The sequence below is a fragment of the Battus philenor genome, unplaced genomic scaffold, assembly GCF_028537555.1.
Source record: "Battus philenor isolate CCGP_79_NKW_IND1 unplaced genomic scaffold, ilBatPhil1.0.hap1 SCAF_8, whole genome shotgun sequence".
Taxonomy (NCBI): Eukaryota; Metazoa; Arthropoda; class Insecta; order Lepidoptera; family Papilionidae; genus Battus; species Battus philenor.
This window is the reverse complement of record NW_027181748.1, coordinates 2,862,565-2,882,616: the sequence shown is the minus strand read 5'-3', so window position 1 is coordinate 2,882,616 and position 20,052 is coordinate 2,862,565. Positions and strand designations below refer to the sequence as shown.

Here is a 20,052-nt window from a genome sequence, read left to right as displayed (position 1 = left end):
TATGTTACCTTGCAACTGTGTTAAAACAACATAACTGAGTACAAAAAGGTTTTCGAAAATCATAATTTTGAGTTTGGATTGATGATTTAACCTATTATTTCAATATTTTTGAACCGTAAACACAGTTATGTTAAATTATAACGTAGTTTCAGGCCATAGATACCCATTGCAGGGCATAAGCCTCTCCCTAAAATATCTAAGGGGGGATATAATAAGCGCCACGCTTGGCAGGCGAGTTGACGAGTCTATTAAAGAGTGATCTCATTGTACGGGATAAAGATATAACTCTTTAATATGTTACTGTATTTAATATATTTGATTAGAATGCGATAGGTAAATATCTCTAGCAATACAAAGTGTGCAGGGGCAAATAATAAATAATAATTTGATTTATTTTTTAAATCACACCAAATGAACTATACATTCATTCTTTTAAAGCGATAATTATTACCAATTACTCTAGCATAATAACGTAATAATGTAGGGCATAAATAAAAGAGCAAAATCGCTAGTCTCTCGTGATTTGTATCTATTCCCAGCACTGATTACTTTTACAGATTTCAATCAACGCTGAATGCGTTGTGCTGTTCGTTGCTGTATGTTTATGTCGTTTTATAATAGAAATCACTTCTTTTCATATAATGTTTGAGATCATACGATGTCATGTGTGCATTTTTGCCTATAAATTAATTAATATTATTTTTTATCGTCATTGTTAATGATGTAATTTTTAAATTCTATGAGAAATTTTAATTTATTTGCTTTAAACTTTCGGGATCAAAATGCAAGACTTATCATTTTAATCCGTTTTCATTTATTTGTAGCCATTAAATTGTATTTCTAAGTAAATCTCTAATACTATGAAGTTGCAATCGTGTGAAAATGTGGTAACAAAGATTATATTATTTGAAATTCTAACTCAGCTAATGTGTTACCGAGCATTGTCTGGCCGAAGAAGTACAATTTGTAAATTTCGAGTGAGAAATGGTTATTGAAATCGATGACTTTTATTATTATTTTATGCTATTATCTGGCTATATTTTTAAAAAAGCCGTACTGCATAAGAAATAGCACACAATCTACAGTGCTGACATATTTTATTTTTCCAATGCTTACAGTAGATATTTATTAATTTACAATTAACTTGTCCAAAAAAATTGTGTATGTAAATAAAAGAAAGTATAACGTATGCAATAACTAAAAAAGCAAACGGATTATGTACAGGTACAAGAGGCGGCCTTATAGCTCGAGGCGATCTCTGCCAGACAACCTTTGGATGGAGATGAGAGACATGAAGCAGAGGGCAGTTTAGGGTGTACATAATAAAACTAAATCAAATGTACTATGCAATTCAGAGTATAAAACTTGCACATATATATATAAAAATACATACAAATACATTACTATATATTTTATATACACAAACAACCTGTTGCCATCTAGTAGACAAATTTTCAATGCTGGAGCGGTTTTGTGTAAAATATATCGACTGTAACGATTTTACTCTCTGGTCCCTCCAATATATACAAATACACACACATATGTACATAAAATTCATTTATAATAATTTATTTTATATTTGATTTTTTTAATGATTACAATAAAATGATATCGAAAAATAATTAGTTTGATTGTATACTCTTAAATTATCACACGAATCGCTATTGTGAATTAAAGCACAGTTGTTAACTACTATATATATTAAATTACGTACTTCTGTTAATAAATTTGTCTAAATTTCATTATTTCCAGTTTTTAGATCACTAGCTTAGTTAAATCAAATTTTAATCTAAAAAACAATCATAAGTTAAAAAATAATTAAAAAGCCAGATGTCTTTTTAATGACAGTGCAACAGAAAGGTCGATGGCCTTATTAGAAAAGGGCGTCGTAGAGATTGATATAAAGAAAGAACTTCATACGTGATCCCGCTGCATGTTTTAGGATATACACGTTCTTACAACTGTATCATTATAAATGAATATTTTTAGGATGCATATGCACTATACCTATTATATTTAAAGTATTCGTATGTAAGAAAAATAGCGATGGATATAAAGTCAGATCATGAAATAAGGATAACTTTGTTAAATATTTTTGGACTGTATAATTAGTGAGGCACCGGCCTCCCCTAAAGTCCTCCTCAAAGTCCCTCAAAGTCCCCAAAGTCCCCCAAAGTCCCCCAAAGTCCACAAAGTCCCCCAAAGTCTCCCAAAGCCCCCCAAAGTCCTCAAAGTCCCCCCCAAGGATCGCCACCATGGCCGGTCTTACGCTGCCCGTGTCCACCGACTTGCCGCGACCTTAATTATGTCGTCGACCATCCTAGTGGGTAGTATTACCTGAGTAATCATGCAATACATTTAAGATTTTACTAAATTAAAACTTCTTAAACAAAACAATTATAATGTGAAAGATTTTAAGGTTACAATAAGGCTTGGCATTCTAAAAGTGATCACTGAAAAACAGTCTTAGTTTGTAAAGAGTTCTTCTGAGAAGTTCGTTTTAAGAACCTTTGTAGCTTTACCTTAAAGGACGCTATTAGAGACGAACCATCTAATTTTATTTTCTATGAAATTTTAACAAATGTCTCAAGATTTATACGTAACGTATACGAAGTAAAAAAAAAATATGTCGTTTAGTTGTGAGAAATGATAGCTCAGCGGTAGAGGACTGAGACATACAGAAAGATACAGCCTCATATAATTTACACTCGATGTATTAATAATTAAAAAAGGATTGCCACTGTTCACAAAAAAAGACAGCAGCTTCCTTTGCGTACCATAAGACCACACTGCGATCGCCAATCTCCCAGCCAAGTGTGGCGATTATGATATATCACACTATAGATATCTTTGACGGAGGCCTATACTTTGCGGGACGTCTATGGTCTTAAGTACTTGATGCCGTAATTCTCGGATTTTTATTTGTTAGATTGATATGAATAGAGCAGTTGTAAGAAATTACGATAATAAGTCGCTGTTTAGATTTTTAAAAAAGGCAACCAACCCTCAACGTATGAATTACATCGCTATTGCTTATAAAGTAAAATTATAAGCACAGTGAACAAACCGGATAATTCACCGATTAAAATAATCTAAATTTTAAAATGTAGCTACATTTCAAAAATAAAATCATTATAAAAACTGATAAACATTGTCACTGGAAATAAAGAAATTGTTTTTATTTATAAATAATAATACTTATTTAATGTATTTATAAAATATTGCTGACAGCGAAATTAAATTTGACAGAGGAGTTGATTTTTTTAATAAAAGACATTATTTTTTTTATTTTCACAGATAACGAAATGGTGTGATGACGCAAGGCCGTGAACCACTTACAATAATGGACGGTAATCCGCCAACTTGTGATTTCTCCACCAAGACCAAACGTGGCGTATATCTCTCCAAGAGCCTTGCATTCGTTATCCTTATAATATTCGCTCTAGCTTTAGTTGCCACTGCATTCTTAGTATATAACTTCGCAGCCTGTCCAAGAACAGATCAGTTAGCTAATGTAACAAAATATGAACTCACACATTGTGACCAAACAAAACTTCTAGTCATACCATTGACTACAGAAATCAATAAAAGTTTTGTACCAGTTGAAACAACAACTGTACTATTTGAGACTACGACAGAAGAGGAGAATGTAATCACAGATGTACGTTTACCACTCAATGTAAAACCGGATAGTTACTACCTCAAACTAACTCCATACATCATCGAAGGTAACTTCACATTTGATGGCGAAATAAGCATAATAGTGACAGTTAAAAATGAAACAAAACAAATCACATTTCACGGCGTTGAACTAACTTATCACGATATAAAACTATTAAAAAAAGAAAACGGTGAAGAGATTAAAGTTATACAAAGAACCGAAGATGTTGCACGACAATTTCAAATACTGAAATTGGACGAGCCTCTGATTGCGGGTAAACAGTATTACTTGAACATATCATACACGGGAATCTTGAACGACAATCTACATGGATTCTATAGAAGTTCGTACGAAGAAAAGAAGGTTAAACGGTAAGCATTTTTCATTATTTTACTATCGTGTAGATGTACACCAATACCTCACTTTGCGTCGTGGTTACTTTCCAAAACAACACGACGCAAATTGAAACGCCGAAAAGTGAATTAAGATTTTTTATAGCAAACCATGTAAAGATCGAAGAAAGGTTCCAGGGTCACGAAAATACTACTTTTTAAAAAGAAAATTGAATAAACTAAACATTTAAAAAATAAAAATAATATAACTCTGCCAATAAATAAATTAGAATAATATTTACCTTTTTTGTAACCAGAAACAACATAAAAAATTTATATAAGTTTATTATTCTCTTTTCTTAAAATTAGCAAAGCAAAGTGAAAATAAAACTGTATTCAAATTGCGTTCATTTTTAGTTAGAAAGGGAATCCCCGAGTTTTGATGGCACGGCGCAATCAGAAACAAAAGTGTTGCCAACTTTTATAAAAAAAATAAAATTAAAAAAAAAATTAAGACTCGAACCCAAAACAACGCAACCTCGAAAATCTAACGACGCACAGTGAAAATTAGTGCTAATTAGGAAGTGTCGCAACTTCAAAAAAAACGCAAAACGAAACGACGCAAAGCGAGGTATTGGTGTACATTCTTATCTTGTTTTGCAATAACAATGCGGTGATATACAAGGTTTTATATTACAAAATATGAAATAGTATGGTTTAAGAATCAGTTACTGTTCTTATCATTATTACATTAATCACTCACTGACATAACCTAAGCAGTTCTCTACATAGGCGAGCGTATAAATGGAAAGTTTATTTAATAAACCATTACCATATTCAATAATTACACATTTATTCAGAGAAAACGGTAAGTTATATTAGCTTGATTATTTTATAATCTATGGCCTTCTTTGTAAATAAAAATGTCTTTATGAAAATATACCGTTTTAATGCTCTTATGGTTGATTGTAACTAATAAAACTATACAGATGATAATTACAGTATTTCGTGTATATTGTGACATCGATTTGTAGTTAAATAGGTGCCATCCACACTGACGCGATGTCTGTTCCTTAAGCAATAGAGTCCAAAATATCATAGATTTAAAAATACTATGCGTCCATAGTGTCTTAAATTTGACAAAGGTTTTGCTTCACCTCTCAAATCCGTACTCATTGCTAAAAGTGATCCCTTAGATAGATATAGCATGAAGCTGAGATATCTATTGTTAGACATAGGGCTAATTTATAGATTTCCTATGGGACCGCTTCAAAATTGCAACCGTACAGCGTGTTTCGTCAACTTTAATAAGCTAATCTGTCCACCTTGTGGGCATTCCAATATTCTTCTTATTCGTTTCAGCCGATGGATGCCCACTGCACGGCATAAGTTTTTCCCAAAGATCGCCACCATGACTATTCTCGCGCTGTCCACGTCCAACGATTTCCTGCGATCTTAATTATGCCTTTGGTCTACCTAGTCTGTCCACGTAGCGACAAGAACCTTTCGGTGGAACCTTTACGGTTCCAACATTGTTCATACCTTAATGAAAGTATGAAATACATATAGATCTAAATAAAGTAAAGACATGATGATACATTTTAGTAGTTTAAAATTAATGTAGAAAGAGAGAATAAAGATTGTTCCCAAGAAGGTTGAATAAGAAAATCAGCAAACCCTGAGAATACGACAAATATATCGTTTAAGTAAACAATGACCAATAAATGTTTATGTATTCCATAAGTGGAATTTCTAATAGGGTCGTTTATATTCCGGACATGTGCACTCGCGGTCTCTAGTTTGATGAATTGTCACCTACGAGGCATTGTAATAGTTTAATTACGGTTTCCTGCTTTTTATATGCAATTATATGAATCTTTGCATCGCTATGATATGTTCATGGTTCTTTAGTGAGGATTATTTTCTAAGATTTATGTTTGAGGTAAAAGTGCTATATATCTTCCATTACAGTACTTCTCATGTCAAAGGCCGTTTAGGTGTTACGTCTGTTTTCTAGTATTGGTGGAAATTATTTACTTTTGAGATATATTATTTAAAGGTCGTATTTTAGTATCATAAAAAATATTACATTATGAACACATATTAGAATCTCAAATGACCCATATTCAGTTACTGGTTCATAACCTTAAACAGGGTGAATGTATCACAGTTGATTCCAACAATGTATGGTACAACGTTCCAAAAATCTAAAAGTAAGAATACATTTTTATTTATTACTTAATTATTTGTTTTCATGACACCTGAAGAATGATCTATACATTCACTCTTTTAAATTTATTACGCTCATAATCAATTATCAATTACGTTAAAAAATTAAGATATTTGGAATTTTATGAGGCAGATAAATTAAAATTTTTACCGTAATGGTGTCTAGGTAGACCAGGTGATAGTCGATTTTTTGATCACAGAGTATACCCTGAAGCAATTCTCTATACGCAATGGTTTTTGTGTAGAATGTGTAAAAATTTTATGATGAATGTATTCCAATTAATTTTACAGATCTAACTAAATCGCCTAAATATTCGCTGGTTTTGTTGATACAAATATTTACTTATAACAAGGCATGACTACTTTTTTCTTCATCGTTTAAATTTAAGCAAACCCCATTAAGTTTTTCATATTAAAGGAACTTTTTCGTAAAAAAAAATATTAGATTGTAGATGGATATGTAGTCGAAAAAAATAATTCATGGAAATGTTCTCAATGGTCGAAATTTAAAAATAGAACGAATCATTATTACTTTTAAATAATGTAAATTTGAAAATAAATTATAACCTGCCGGCATTCTATAAATTTTTTTTTCTCAGTAATTTCTGAGTAGCCTCATATACTTCGCAATTAGAAGAAAATTTATATCTATAAGAAATTGTAAATTATCAAGCTTGAATATTTAATTGAATTAGGCGTTACCTTGCGGAAGTCCATCCTAAGTAAGAAAAGGACCAATATTTAGCCACTTCCGCACATGCAGTGGTAGTCGTGCAACAAAGTGCACCGCCCGTCAGCCCGCTGATAAATGCGTATGCGGCAAACAATGCCAATTACACAACTGCCGCCGTCAAATCACTCAACACGTGTTTCACCCCTCCACGGGGCATCTTCAGGAGTTATGTTACACCCATTAGTGCCTCTGTGTTTGGCACTTACTTATCAAGCTTGAATATATATTATTGTGATTTATTAAAGCCAGCTGGTTTAGTGGTACTAACAGGAAAAGGAAGGGGGGACTTTGTCATGTTTATAGCTATTCAACAGATGGATAGCGGTGACGCAATTCCAAGCGACGGACGCGCGACGAGCTTTCCCCTGCTGGGACGAACCCGCTCTGAAAGCTCGCTTCACCATCAGCATCGCTCGACCCTCCAACATGACCTCCGTGTCTAACATGAACATCGTCGGTAGACAGAAACAGTAAGTATTTGGTAGAATTTTCCAATAACAACTTTGTTGTTGTTGTTTTTTATATCAATACAACAAACAATTTTTATGTTAATCGATCAACTTCCACCAAATTATGCGTATATATATTTACTTACATAAATATTATGTATGTATATAGACTATATTATGAAAACTTTTATTAATTTTTGGTAAAAAGGCGAATCGATTGTATAACGTCACAGACTTAACTTGTAGTAAAGGGAGCAATCGATATAATTGATTCTGTTTAGGCTCATTCGTGAAAATAGTCTTAAAATAAGTAATCCAGTCGTATTTAATTGTATGATCGTGATAATTATTTAATATCATACGATCGTTACATTTGGTAGAAAAACATTTCATAGCGGTATTGAAACCGCTGTGTCGCACCTTAGGAAAACGAATGGGACCCCTGAAAAAAGAGAACCTATCGTATTTATCAATTTTATTTCTATTATTTTCCAATTAATCAATTATCTAAGTTAAGAAATGAGTTAATAAATCCAGATAAGGATTTATTTAATAGAATCGAAATTGTACTCACATATAACTATATTGTTTAATTAAAAATAAAAATATATGGGTTCCAAACATGTCCTGGAGTTGATGATGATAGTATTATCATGGTTGTTAAATTATTTTAAGTTATTATGAATAATGACAAACGTGGAAAAACAAACCAGGATACATAAACGATAAATATAAGTAAACATAAATAAGGGTAGTTTTTCAAAATTTTTATTTTTATAGTTTTATATCGTCTAAGAATATTGTATACGTACAGAAATTACATAGATTATATAAAATTCGTAACATAAGTAAGAAAGAATTTTTGAAAGATATGTGCAGAGCTCGAATTTATACAGAATCTAAGCCAAGACCTCACGACGACACAAATTCTAACACGCTGGTTAAGTTGCGATTTTGAAATCTTTTAAGAATCGCTATCACTTAAGCAATATCAGATACTTATCTTCTAAGTCAATAGAATAACTAATATAAGAATACTAAATGTATTTAGAAAAAAATAACGGTGTAACTAAGCGCGATGACTCCCTTAGAAAATCTGCCATGAATTGATAAATTTATTATTTCTATGGATTAGTAAGTCGCCAAGATGTTAAGTCGTTTAGGATTACGGAAAATAGAGTGATTGAGGTTCAAGGCTCGAATTAACAATAATTTATCTTTATATAATTAGTTTATTGCGATGTACTAGTCAAAATAAAAATATTTGTGTCTATGATTATTTTTTTTGCGGCCCGTATAAAGTTTATGTTTATTTGGACTAATTTTTGTGCATGAGTTTGATACCCCTGCTTTATTGTTTGTCTCATTGTTATTTGAGATTGAAGATAGAGCTTTCCATAATTTTTAAACGAATTTTTATAATTTCAGTGATTACCTCAAAGATTACATTTGGGATCACTACGCCGAATCCCTTCCGATGTCAACGTATTTAGTCGCGTTCGCTGTGACGGACTTCGGGAACATGAGCTACAACAACTTCTCAGTTTGGACGAGGAAAGAGGCGCTGCCGTCTGCGGCTTATGCTCTCGACATTGGACCGAAAATTCTAAAGTTCCTTGAAGACTATTATAAAATAGAATTCCCTCTACCGAAAATTGACATGATGGCTTTACCGGATTTCAAGGCTGGCGCCATGGAAAATTGGGGCTTGCTTACATTCAGGTTTGTTTAAAATTAGTATTATATATCACATTCATTTTTTTATCATTACTTCCACTGCTAGAGATAGGCCTCCCTCACAGATTTCTAACAGGATCAATAAAAAGCGACATGCAACCAACATCATAGCAAAGTCGTTTGAAGAATCTGAAGGATCATCATCTCATAGGTGGACATTCTGTGGCCTGTGGCCGCTACGTGGTGGGTCTCGTTACTATAAACAATATAAAATATTAATGAAATCTTAGAGTTTTCATTTATAGAACAAGCTCAGTATGTTCCGTACGTGCTTCAGAAGCTCTTGTAACTTGAAGTTGAAGGAGCCCGATCTAGTTTTTGTTGTTCATCTTATGACCAAAACAAGTGATGACTGTAAATGATTCTAAGTGGATAAATATAAATAAATGAACAACGTATCAGGAAGTTTCTTATAAAAAGAAATTACAGAAAAAATATATATACGGCTTTCACCACAGATTTCCAATAAGACCGAGCGGTCTTCATTCAGAATATTTACATACATATACAAACTATGATAATGAAGGAAACTGTGATCTAGGAATGAAGATTAGGAAAGGAAGGTAATGCATGGGAAACAATTTGAATTTGTAGAAATATAGAGATTGTGAAAGGTAAATGGAGAAAGTGAAATAAAATGAAAAAACATAAATTTCCCGAGTTGTAATATTCCTACCTCACACATAGTAGTGGAGGACGAGACGTTCCCAAAACAGAGGGCCATATAAAAACGTGTACATATAGTAAAACATTGTCTATGTATGTATAAGAGGGAGTCCCTCTAAGAAAAATGTTTTCAATAGCGATGTACTCAATGTTAGCACTGGATGGAATTATTGTTGGGTTATCTGTCTATAGGTTCCATAAAATTAAGTAACTCCTAAGTAGGAAGTTGTTTATGCGTATGTTATAAATGTTTGTACAGAAAAAAAACCTTCTAAGATTCTAAAGGATGTTTATATAATAACGCAACTTGAGAAACTGAATTCGTGAAAGTGATTACTTATTTTAAAAGAATGGCTGTGTAAAGCAGTTCAATTTTATTTTTTTTATTGAGTTTTCTATCATTATTCTCTCTAAGTCACAAATCATAAATGATACAAATTTGAAAGTGTTATGACTTAAAAAAAAGATAAAAAAAAGAAGTCGCTGGAATCGGGCAGGGCATGACGGCTCATCGTGGCCATCTTTCTTTCTCCCCCAAAGGGGAGACCTATGGTTGACAATGGGCGTCCATAGCCTGATATTATGATGATTAAAAAAAAGTTAAAACTAATACAATTTTAAATAAGGCAAGAAAAAGTGTTTCACTCATTTGAATTCTTAATGTTCGCTTATAGTTGGATAATTTAGCTTTGAATATAACGTGACGAAAATGTTAAAATGTGAATTAAAATACTTGTCTCTTCGAAAAAATATACATCGCACTATTACGTCATACAAGTTCACTATATTTAAGATACGATTGAAAACATATAAACCGGACACATTGCTTTTGATTGTGGTCAATAAAAGAACTCTCTTTTCTTATATCATTAACGATATACGCAAACAGATGAAAAAAACTGAGCCCTAACTAAAACTAATTATTTTCATTTAATTAGGAGGTTTATTTCACATTGAAATAGCCGGAAAGCCAATGCACCATCTCCATGATGTGCTATTTTCCATGAAGTTATTTACAGTATTGTAATCAATAGCACTTGGTCACTTAGAACGGGCTTTATAATAAGGTTCACTTGGTTACCCAGAGAGTAATGGACAGGGCTATGCTCGGAGTTTAGTTGACTTCGAATTAGAAATGAAGAGATCCGTAAAGGAACTAAGATCACCGACGTAGCTCGTAAAATTACTCGTCTGAAGGGACAGAGAAAAGTATCCGCTGAAAGAAGAAAGAATACCACTATCACACAAACGATCTTTGGCATTTTTTTTTTAATTTAGCCATAAAAGTTTTTAAAAACGTGTACATTGTGTATTGTGTACTTATCGGATAAATCGGTGTTGTTTTTGTGGAGATAAAATACATTTTCAAACACCTGTTGTTTATTAGATACTGAACCATTAATCCGTGGATTGTTTACGTTATAATGATCGACGAGGTCAGGAGGAGGAGGAATTGCTAGTCTTAATTGGCAGTGAGCGAGGCAAATCGCTCCTGGAATCTACTGCTGTAAGGGTTGGAAGGTACTCGACTAGCGACCACGAGCCAGTAGACGCGGCTACCTTTTTTTTTGTTTCGCTGGGGGAAATCTCCCGGTGTTCAAGATGCCCCGCCTCTGGGGGGAGGACAGGGGGTATTTGGGATCTCTACCCACTAAAACCCCCCCCGGTGGTAGCCCTCTGCGCTATACGGGGGACCGCAGTATCTCCTGGTCAGGGATCGCCACGCGGTCTTCCCTCGCGCCGTGCTATTTTTTCGATAGACCGTCCCGGGGTATGCGTATATACGCTACCCCCGAAACTCTCGTGGTGCTATCACGATGGTTCGAGACCACGTCGAACCATCGTCCGCCTCAGAGTCGCCGAAGCTAGTGGAACCCTAAACTCCCGTGACTCCGAAGGCCTAGTTTATGGTAGGGGAGCACCATGAGACGCGGTTACCTATTCCGACCTTGACTATGTCGTCAGTCAGGACGATAGTGACGATATAATCACGATCGCGGGCGAAGAAGAAGATCGCTGCATTCGTGGAGATCTTTGGAGAAAGCCTGTGCTTTTCAGTGGGTATTCCATCTTAAGCAACTTCTGCCCTATTATTCAGTGGAAGCAATGGTAAACAAGTTGTTAATAATAACAATGAATCAATTTATCTAACGACGCATAGTTTGTATGTGAAATAAATTTTATATAGCTATAGATAAAATCTATGGACGTAACAAAAGGAGCAAACGAGGCGATGGTTTACAAAGGGGGTGTTAATCGATCACAAGCGGCTATGTCATAGAACGCTTCATTGAGCTCACCGCTGGGGCCATTTATGTTTGGGGTGTCGTTTAATTTAGATCTATACTTGTTATTTTCAAACATGTGTTTACAACACTTTACTCATATCGGTAAAGATTAGTAATAATTTCTATGTAACACTTGCGTTTCAGATTTTGTATAACTATTGTTGCATTACAATTATCATTTTCACCATTATATCAGCCGTAAGATGTCAACTGCTGAACATAGGCCTCCTTCAGAGATATACAATAGGTCCTCTGCAACGCTTTTCTACTCTAGAATCTTGTGGTCTTAGTGGCCATCTGTTTTACGCACTATTTGGCCCATCCGCTGCCACTTCAATCTGCTAATTCATTCTACGCGCTATTTTGCCTATTCGTTGCCACTTTACCCTGCCAATTCACGAGCCTATGTCGTTTCTTTACATTACTATAGATCAATATGCAAAAAATATTCCCTAATGATCGCTTCATTTAATGTATTACGTACTCTGAAATAATTATATTAACTACTCCGTACTGTTGAAAGTTATTGGTCTGTTGCAATTAAATATAAAAAGTTAATAAATCATCAAGAACCGTTATTACGTTGTTCATTGATTGTACAATGTATTAATTGACCGTATATGTAAATATACTTGAATGTACGTTACGTTTAATTGTGAACAGTATATCGTAACAAAAAATAAATAAAATATAACAGGGAGTATCACACGCAGATGTGGCTAGTGTATAATTATAAGAAGCATTCTCACATGAATGCTACACATCTGTCAATTGACGGGTTTGTAACAAGCTCAGATACATGCCATTAAGCAATTTTGTAGCATTTGTAGTTTTTCTCCTTTGATCTCGTAGATGATAATAATATTCTAATGTTCTATTTGAAACTAAAGTACCCTATTCCAAGTCCACACAATACTGCCTTAATATATATTTACGGTCTGTCATATGAGTCTGTATGAACATAAATAATGTATACATTTGTTAATGAGTTGGCTTGAAAAACACTATGTGTGTATCAGGCTTTGGCTAGATTAAATCACAATACCTTGTTAATCAAGTTTTCAATTTACTCGTGCTACCTTCGAATTTGACAGCTTTGGTCTAACTTTTGGACGTACAGCAATATGTCACATTTTAAATTAACCAATGTTGTACAACAAAACACAGGGAGAACCGTATTTTTTTTATAGTTTATGGTGAGGTAACGTACAGTAAAGCACAGCGTGGGATCTCTATCCACAAGGATATTAAGTGGAGAGAGACAATATTTATTTAATTATTTATTAACATAAAATTTTTGTGTGCCCACTCTTCTTATGTTCATCTTAACATGTCCTATTCTTCTCTTTTGCTTCGCGTTATCTTTCATTCTAATTCACTTTTTTACCTTTCACTTCTCGCTTCTTTTGCTTCGCCATTCCTCGTGCTACTTTACAAATTTACAAATAATTCTAGTAATTTTCTATTACTTATGTGTATATCACAATATTATATCACTTGACTTCTTTATCACATTTTGTTACCTTCTTTTTTTTCTCGACTATTTCTGCGTTCTGTTGCCTTTTATCGCGTTGCCTGTTGCCTTCTGCAAGTAATCTAGAAAGGTCTGGCGGCTTTCTTCTTTGCTCACCAAAGAGGCCACGTTCCCTTCTTCTATTCTTTCGTGCAATAGAAGCTGGTACTTAACCCGTAACGCGCCAAATGTGGGACAACTGGTAATTAGATGAACCACGGTCTTGCCCAAAAGGTGAAAGAAATGATTCTTTCTTAACTTTATTACTTAGCTCTAGCTCTTGTGACTATTTTATGTGTATCTTAATTTTAATATTATAATTTCATCTATTGATCTAATAGAAGGCATTTAACAAGATGGTATAGTTAGTTTGTTTTTTTTGTTTCACTTTCGTTTAAACCCACCAGGTTGACAAACGATCTTGTAACTGAAGGTTGTCAAATAATGCTGGATAATAGTAGCTTCAATTCGGTCCTGTTGGAAATCTCTGGGCAAGATCTATGTTCAGCAGTGGACAACCTAGCAGAAATTATAATTATAAAGATTAATTCGTGAACAGGGAAATAGCAATGCTGTACGATGAAGGCGTATCACCAACTACTGCAAAAGCGCGTGTCGCGTCTGTCGTGGCGCACGAGATTGCTCATCAATGGTTCGGGAACTTGGTAACGCCTGCCTGGTGGTCCGATATCTGGCTCAACGAAGGCTTCGCCAGCTACGTGGAGTATGTTGCTGTTGATGCAGTGAGTATAATAAGTTCACATTTTTATATTTGATTAAGAAGCAGTTGTCATATATTTCAAACGTCCTTTCCATAAGTTAATAGAAAAATATTAAAAGAACTCAACTTGAGACTACATCAATTAAATTATATTGTAAATTTAATGACTTATTTATATTATTTTCACACTACTATTACACAAACTATTACTATTTCACAAACTAATATTAGTACTTACAAACTGCTAAATAAATGAAATTGAGCACTTGTAGCCCAGCGATATAGGACTGGGACTTTTGATCGTAGATAGCTGGTTTGATTCCCGGGATACAAGTTTATACGATTCATACTTGTGCATTAATTATATAGGATTACCACTGCTCATAAATAAGCTTTTAAGTGATGCGTAGCAGCGTCCTCTGCGTACCATGATACCGTACAGCGATCGCTAACACGCCTACCAAGCGAGGCGATTATGATATATTCAACCATAGATATCATTGGTAGAGGCCTAGCTTCTGCAGCAAGCATCTAGGCTCTGAACTAACTGCGAAGATATAAATAAATTAATTTTACCACAGGTGGAGAAGACGTGGAAGCTGATTGAAGTGTTCGTCTTGAACGAAGTGCAAAGCGTCTTCAAACTAGACGCTCTTACGTCATCGCATCAGATTTCGGTCGAAGTTGGAAACCCTGAAGAAATAGGAGCTATTTTTGATAAGATTTCTTATGGAAAAGGTACCGTTTATACTTGCTTTAGTATTTATAAATATCAATTACAGGTGAGATGGGTTGCATATACGACCACAGGTTTTTATCAATAATGTAATAAACATTTTTTTCTCGCAATTTTACAGAAACTTACATTTTCATTGGAACTAAATTATTTATAATTATTGTAATCCCCTTTTTATCTATCTTTATTCATAATCGTTGAAACCTATTTGTTAGCCTTGGATAGCTTTTATAATTTCATAACTTAGGGTTCACTATCAAACTTATTTCCTAACCTTAAGTTACTACTTAAAAACTTTTTGCGCCTCCTGGCGCGTCAGTCTGCTGCGTATTTCTCGGTGTGTTGTCATTGTCCCCACCGCTGGTCACCGCTGCTTCGCGGGTGATCTTCTTCTTCTGGCTGGCTTCTTTTCGATTTACCCTCTTGCTTGGGCGTATCACTTTGTAGGCGACTTGTTTGTGTGCCCTCCCTGGTTTATTTGGGAGGCGTCTTTTCCTTCCTTTCTGTACCCGTGCGTCTTGGACTGGTAATGCGTGGCGTGGCCTACGCTTTTTTATAGTCATGTTCGAATATTGTAATTTTTATTTATATAATCATAGCATAGATATAATCATCCAGTGTTTTGTGACAACCTCGACAAAGTGGTCTAAACGTGGATAAACATCATGCACTGTGTTTATCGGTCTGTGAAGTCAACTCCAGAACTTGAAATTTCCAGTGACCATCTGTACTTTACGATAATAACACATAACTTTTAGTACACAAGATATAATTTTGCATGTCGCAAATAGTAACCTTTATAAACAAAACGGTTTTAACTACATATAACGCTGTGATAAAAAAGTACAGTGAATTTGTTTATAAACTCTTTATTTATTCTTCCAAATCAATTTAATTCCCTTCAAAGTAATTCTCGTCCGATAAAATATATTTAGATATGTGTGTAATGTACTTTTGTCAACGCTTTTTCCAATCCTTAAAACAGTCGGAATAGTCTTTTTCCAGTATAGCCTTTAAGATCCTCTTCATATCGGTTATTATCTCCACAATGAAAACGGAGTCCTCGCATTGGCCTATTGCGCTTGCTGAATAGCCTGAAGTCGCACGGAGCCAAATTAGGATAACACGGTGGTTGTGGAACGATATTCGTCGAGTTTTTTTTGCATCCTTAGACAGAATCCAATAATATTACAACTTTTGACAAATAGACAATTGGTAAATGTTACAGACAGTACTACCAACCCAGGAAAAAATACCTGTCTTCCTAGTGCTCGGGAGTTTTAAATGATAATTTCACCTTATTTTTTGATAACAGTAGTGTACATACTAAGCAGTTGAAATACTGTGTGACAAAGAAAACACTCAACAAAACCAGGATTGTTAAAATCTAGCTCTTAAATCAAATATCCTTCGGTGTGACGTAATTTTTGATTAAAGATATTACGTATCGTAAAATTAAGGTTCTTGTTTCTTTTTATTGCTTTAATGCTTTTACTTTCCGTTCGTTGATTAATTTTTATTAATGAATGAGCTACTTTCTTTGTGGCAAATTTTCTGTATAACATTTAGTGTTTATTTATTTTAGGGTTAATATTTTTTGGTTTATTTCTCGAAAATTATAGTAGGTATCCCATGGGGCCATTAAATGACTTCAAAGTGTAGTTACCAGGCGTTTGATTTGGCACACAGAGATAATAAAATCTTTGGAAATATTATTCTTTCACGAATAAAGTAATTTTTGACTGCTCCTTGTACATACCATGTTGACAAGGCAGTGTGCGATAAAGACAACACTAGAAAAACCCTATCTATCAGAATTATCTTAAGCATTATCCTGCCTTACGTGCCATATCAAATGCCGGGTGCAATACTGTGATATAATGATAAAGTTAAAAATTACCCAATCGTAGGTAAAAGCAATGGTAGCGTAGATATCAGTGGTCACGGGTTCGATACCCAGAATACAATTAAATGTGCATTAATTATGTAGGATTGCAATTGCTCACTAACAAGTTTCCAGAAGATCCACCTGCCTAGCATGGCGATTTCGGTATCACCCCATAGTAGATATATATGGGTAGCCCTGAAAGGACAATAAGAAAGACTTGTCATCAATGAAGTCTTATAAAAATAGTGAAATTACACAAATAAAGACAATCATACAATTGGATATCGTAAAGCCGTACAAGCTTACCATATCCTGTTGTGGAAATCAAATCCTAAAGGGATATATCAGATTTCCAAAGGATACAATAAACAATAATCCACCGCGACTCGAATGGGGTTTTGATTGAAATATATTTATATATTTATATATATGTACATATATATATGTATTTCGTCTGCACTTAACAAAATATTTTCGTTGTCTTATTGCGTTACGTGCCAAATCAAAAGCCGGGGTACCATACCGTATTATCATTAAGTGATCATGATATATGTACTTGAGAATTATTTGGACGTACGTAAGAGCGGTAGCCCAGCGGTAGAGAACTGAGACTTGCGATCTTATATAATTCACTCTTTACGTATTAAATATAATATATAGGATTGCCAATGCTCACAAAAGATGGGAAGCAGAGTTCTCTGCGTACCAAAATACCCCACTGAAACCGTCAACCTGCCGGTCAAGTGTGGCGAATACTGCATATTCTTCCATAGTTATCGACTCGCGTAAATTCTTCTTGGTACTTGATTTAAATTTGTCTTATTTTCGATTCACACGTACGAAAGTCAAACTTGAAAATTTAATGCGTTGTATACCTAAAATGGCCTCTCACATAAAACCAATGTCCTTGGCGAAACGTGACTAAAATTTACTGTAACCTTTTTTCGGGTGTAACCGAGGGATATTGGATTTCATTTATTTGTATATATGGGTATTGTTTTTCTAAGAGACATTAAATTTTAATTTTAATAACCACTGATCGATTATTTATTTATGTACACTTTTATGCATTCTTTACCATAACAAGCAGGCAGGTGTAAAAATGTGGCAATGACATAGTACTTATTAGTAGTACTTATTATGTAATTAGTTATAAGATATAAAAAGAGGTTATAATATTAGGAGATATTAGGAGACCGGAAATTAATGTGGTTTCTGTCGACATATTTTACAGGAAAATCGACTGAATTTTTTTCTCCGCTCCGCTATTAAAAATTTGTATACTTGTTGACAAAAGGTTGTTGATAACGAAGGTGAATATATTGTTAATTAGAAATGAAAACTTGTTAAAAATTAAGAAAGCGACATTACTTTCCGGTACGAAACCTAAAGTTACACACACACACACACATATATATATATATATATATATCATTTACCTTCAGGATTTTAATATTGACCTTCGATCCCTTTTTCAAATGTATATATTTAATTTTATTACACTGCTTTTCTTGGAAAACATTTGACGAGAACTCTCCGAGCATATTCCGATTTAAATTTCCAGGATCAGCGATTCTCCGAATGATGAATCACTTTTTAACGGGCTCCGTGTTCAACGCGGGCATCACCGCATATCTTAACGCACGTAAGTTCTGCGACGCAGAGCAGCGGGACCTGTGGGGTGCGCTTACCAACGCCGCACGGGAGGCGAAGGCCTTCGACGCGGACGTAGCCGTGGTGATGGACTCTTGGACCCTGCAGACTGGCTTCCCTGTTCTCACAATTACAAGAGACTACAAGAGTGGCGATATCGAGTTCAAACAGGTTTTCATATGTTTTATTATTTATCCATCTAATCTTAGGAAATTCTATCTATTCTTTTAAGTACTACATATATAATTTTAGCTATATATATATTATTATCACTTTAATTTTTTTTTCTATTCTCACATTTGACGAGGATTAATTATCATCATATCAACTGTAAAGCATTCACTGCAAGACATAGGACTCCCTATAGATTTTCTATAGGAGTGGTTGGAAACGGCTTGCGTGCAGCGCCCCCCAATCGTCTCATCACCTTGTGAGTTGATGTTATATGCCGCACTTGCCAGTCTGTGGTTTCCTCTGCAAACCCTTAAGATATGGGCAGATTGTCTCGAGGTGGAATAAAATAATTTATTTATTCAACTTTATTAATTTCAGGAAAGATTTATTCTTATCAACAATACGATAGACGATCAAAAATCACCTGTTTGGTGGATTCCAGTATCCTATACAACTGCGTCTGAGAAAGACTTCGAGTCGACACGACCTAAACTATGGTTGAGAGGTGAAAGATCGATTGTGGTTAAGAACATCACCATAGATCCTAGTGATTGGATGATAGCTAACATACAGCAAACAGGTTAGTGATTTAATGTCATTTACATCACATTTTTGTTTGAGTTATCAGAAATAAATGTGATTGGCTATATTTGTAACGGACCGTCTGGGCCGAAAGGTTGTACAGTGGCGACCGAGAGCCGATGGACGATGCGGTCAAAAGAATCATCGTGGCAATCTTCATGGCAAGCCTGATGAACGGACCCTGAACATGATGATGGCGATAAAGATTTATAAAGAATGTATTACATATCGACTCAAGTGCCAAGAACACAACGATTCTCCCAATCTCAGTTTGCTTTATTTATATATCGAGACAGTCGGAAATTACAATAATATATATATACTATTGTTGTTGCATCAATTTGTTTTTATCTTTTATATATTTTTATATGAGGAATGAAAAAAACAAAACACATAATTACGAATTTTGCGTTCAACAATACAATAGTATATATATATATATATATATATATATATACATATATTATTATTATTGTATTGTTCAACGCAAAATTCCGGAACGGTTCTATCAATTTGTTATTATTTTTAAATAATCTATAAAAACATAAAAAATCGTAAACAAAGCGATAAAACTTACAAATACTTGAACTGCGTTATTCTTAAAAATTGTATTATTCCGTATTAGATATAAAATATGTACGCCGGTTTCTATGAGATGTTTTCTGATCTTGTACTATTCCGTTAAATGTA

At 34.2% G+C, this 20,052-nt stretch overlaps 1 protein-coding gene across 1 annotated transcript in view; it reads left to right on the top strand.

The window, feature by feature from the left end:
- Positions 1-20,052, top strand: part of superdeath (Suppressor of ER stress-induced death) — a 57,241-nt gene that overhangs the window by 26,351 nt on the left and 10,838 nt on the right. The window contains exons 2-8 of the mRNA XM_068775032.1: positions 3,298-4,032; positions 7,270-7,425; positions 8,833-9,126; positions 14,168-14,351; positions 14,911-15,067; positions 18,518-18,777; positions 19,159-19,360. Of these exons, the coding sequence (XP_068631133.1) occupies positions 3,314-4,032; positions 7,270-7,425; positions 8,833-9,126; positions 14,168-14,351; positions 14,911-15,067; positions 18,518-18,777; positions 19,159-19,360 (1,972 nt within the window). The 5' untranslated portion in view covers positions 3,298-3,313. The remainder of the gene's footprint in view (positions 1-3,297; positions 4,033-7,269; positions 7,426-8,832; positions 9,127-14,167; positions 14,352-14,910; positions 15,068-18,517; positions 18,778-19,158; positions 19,361-20,052) is intronic.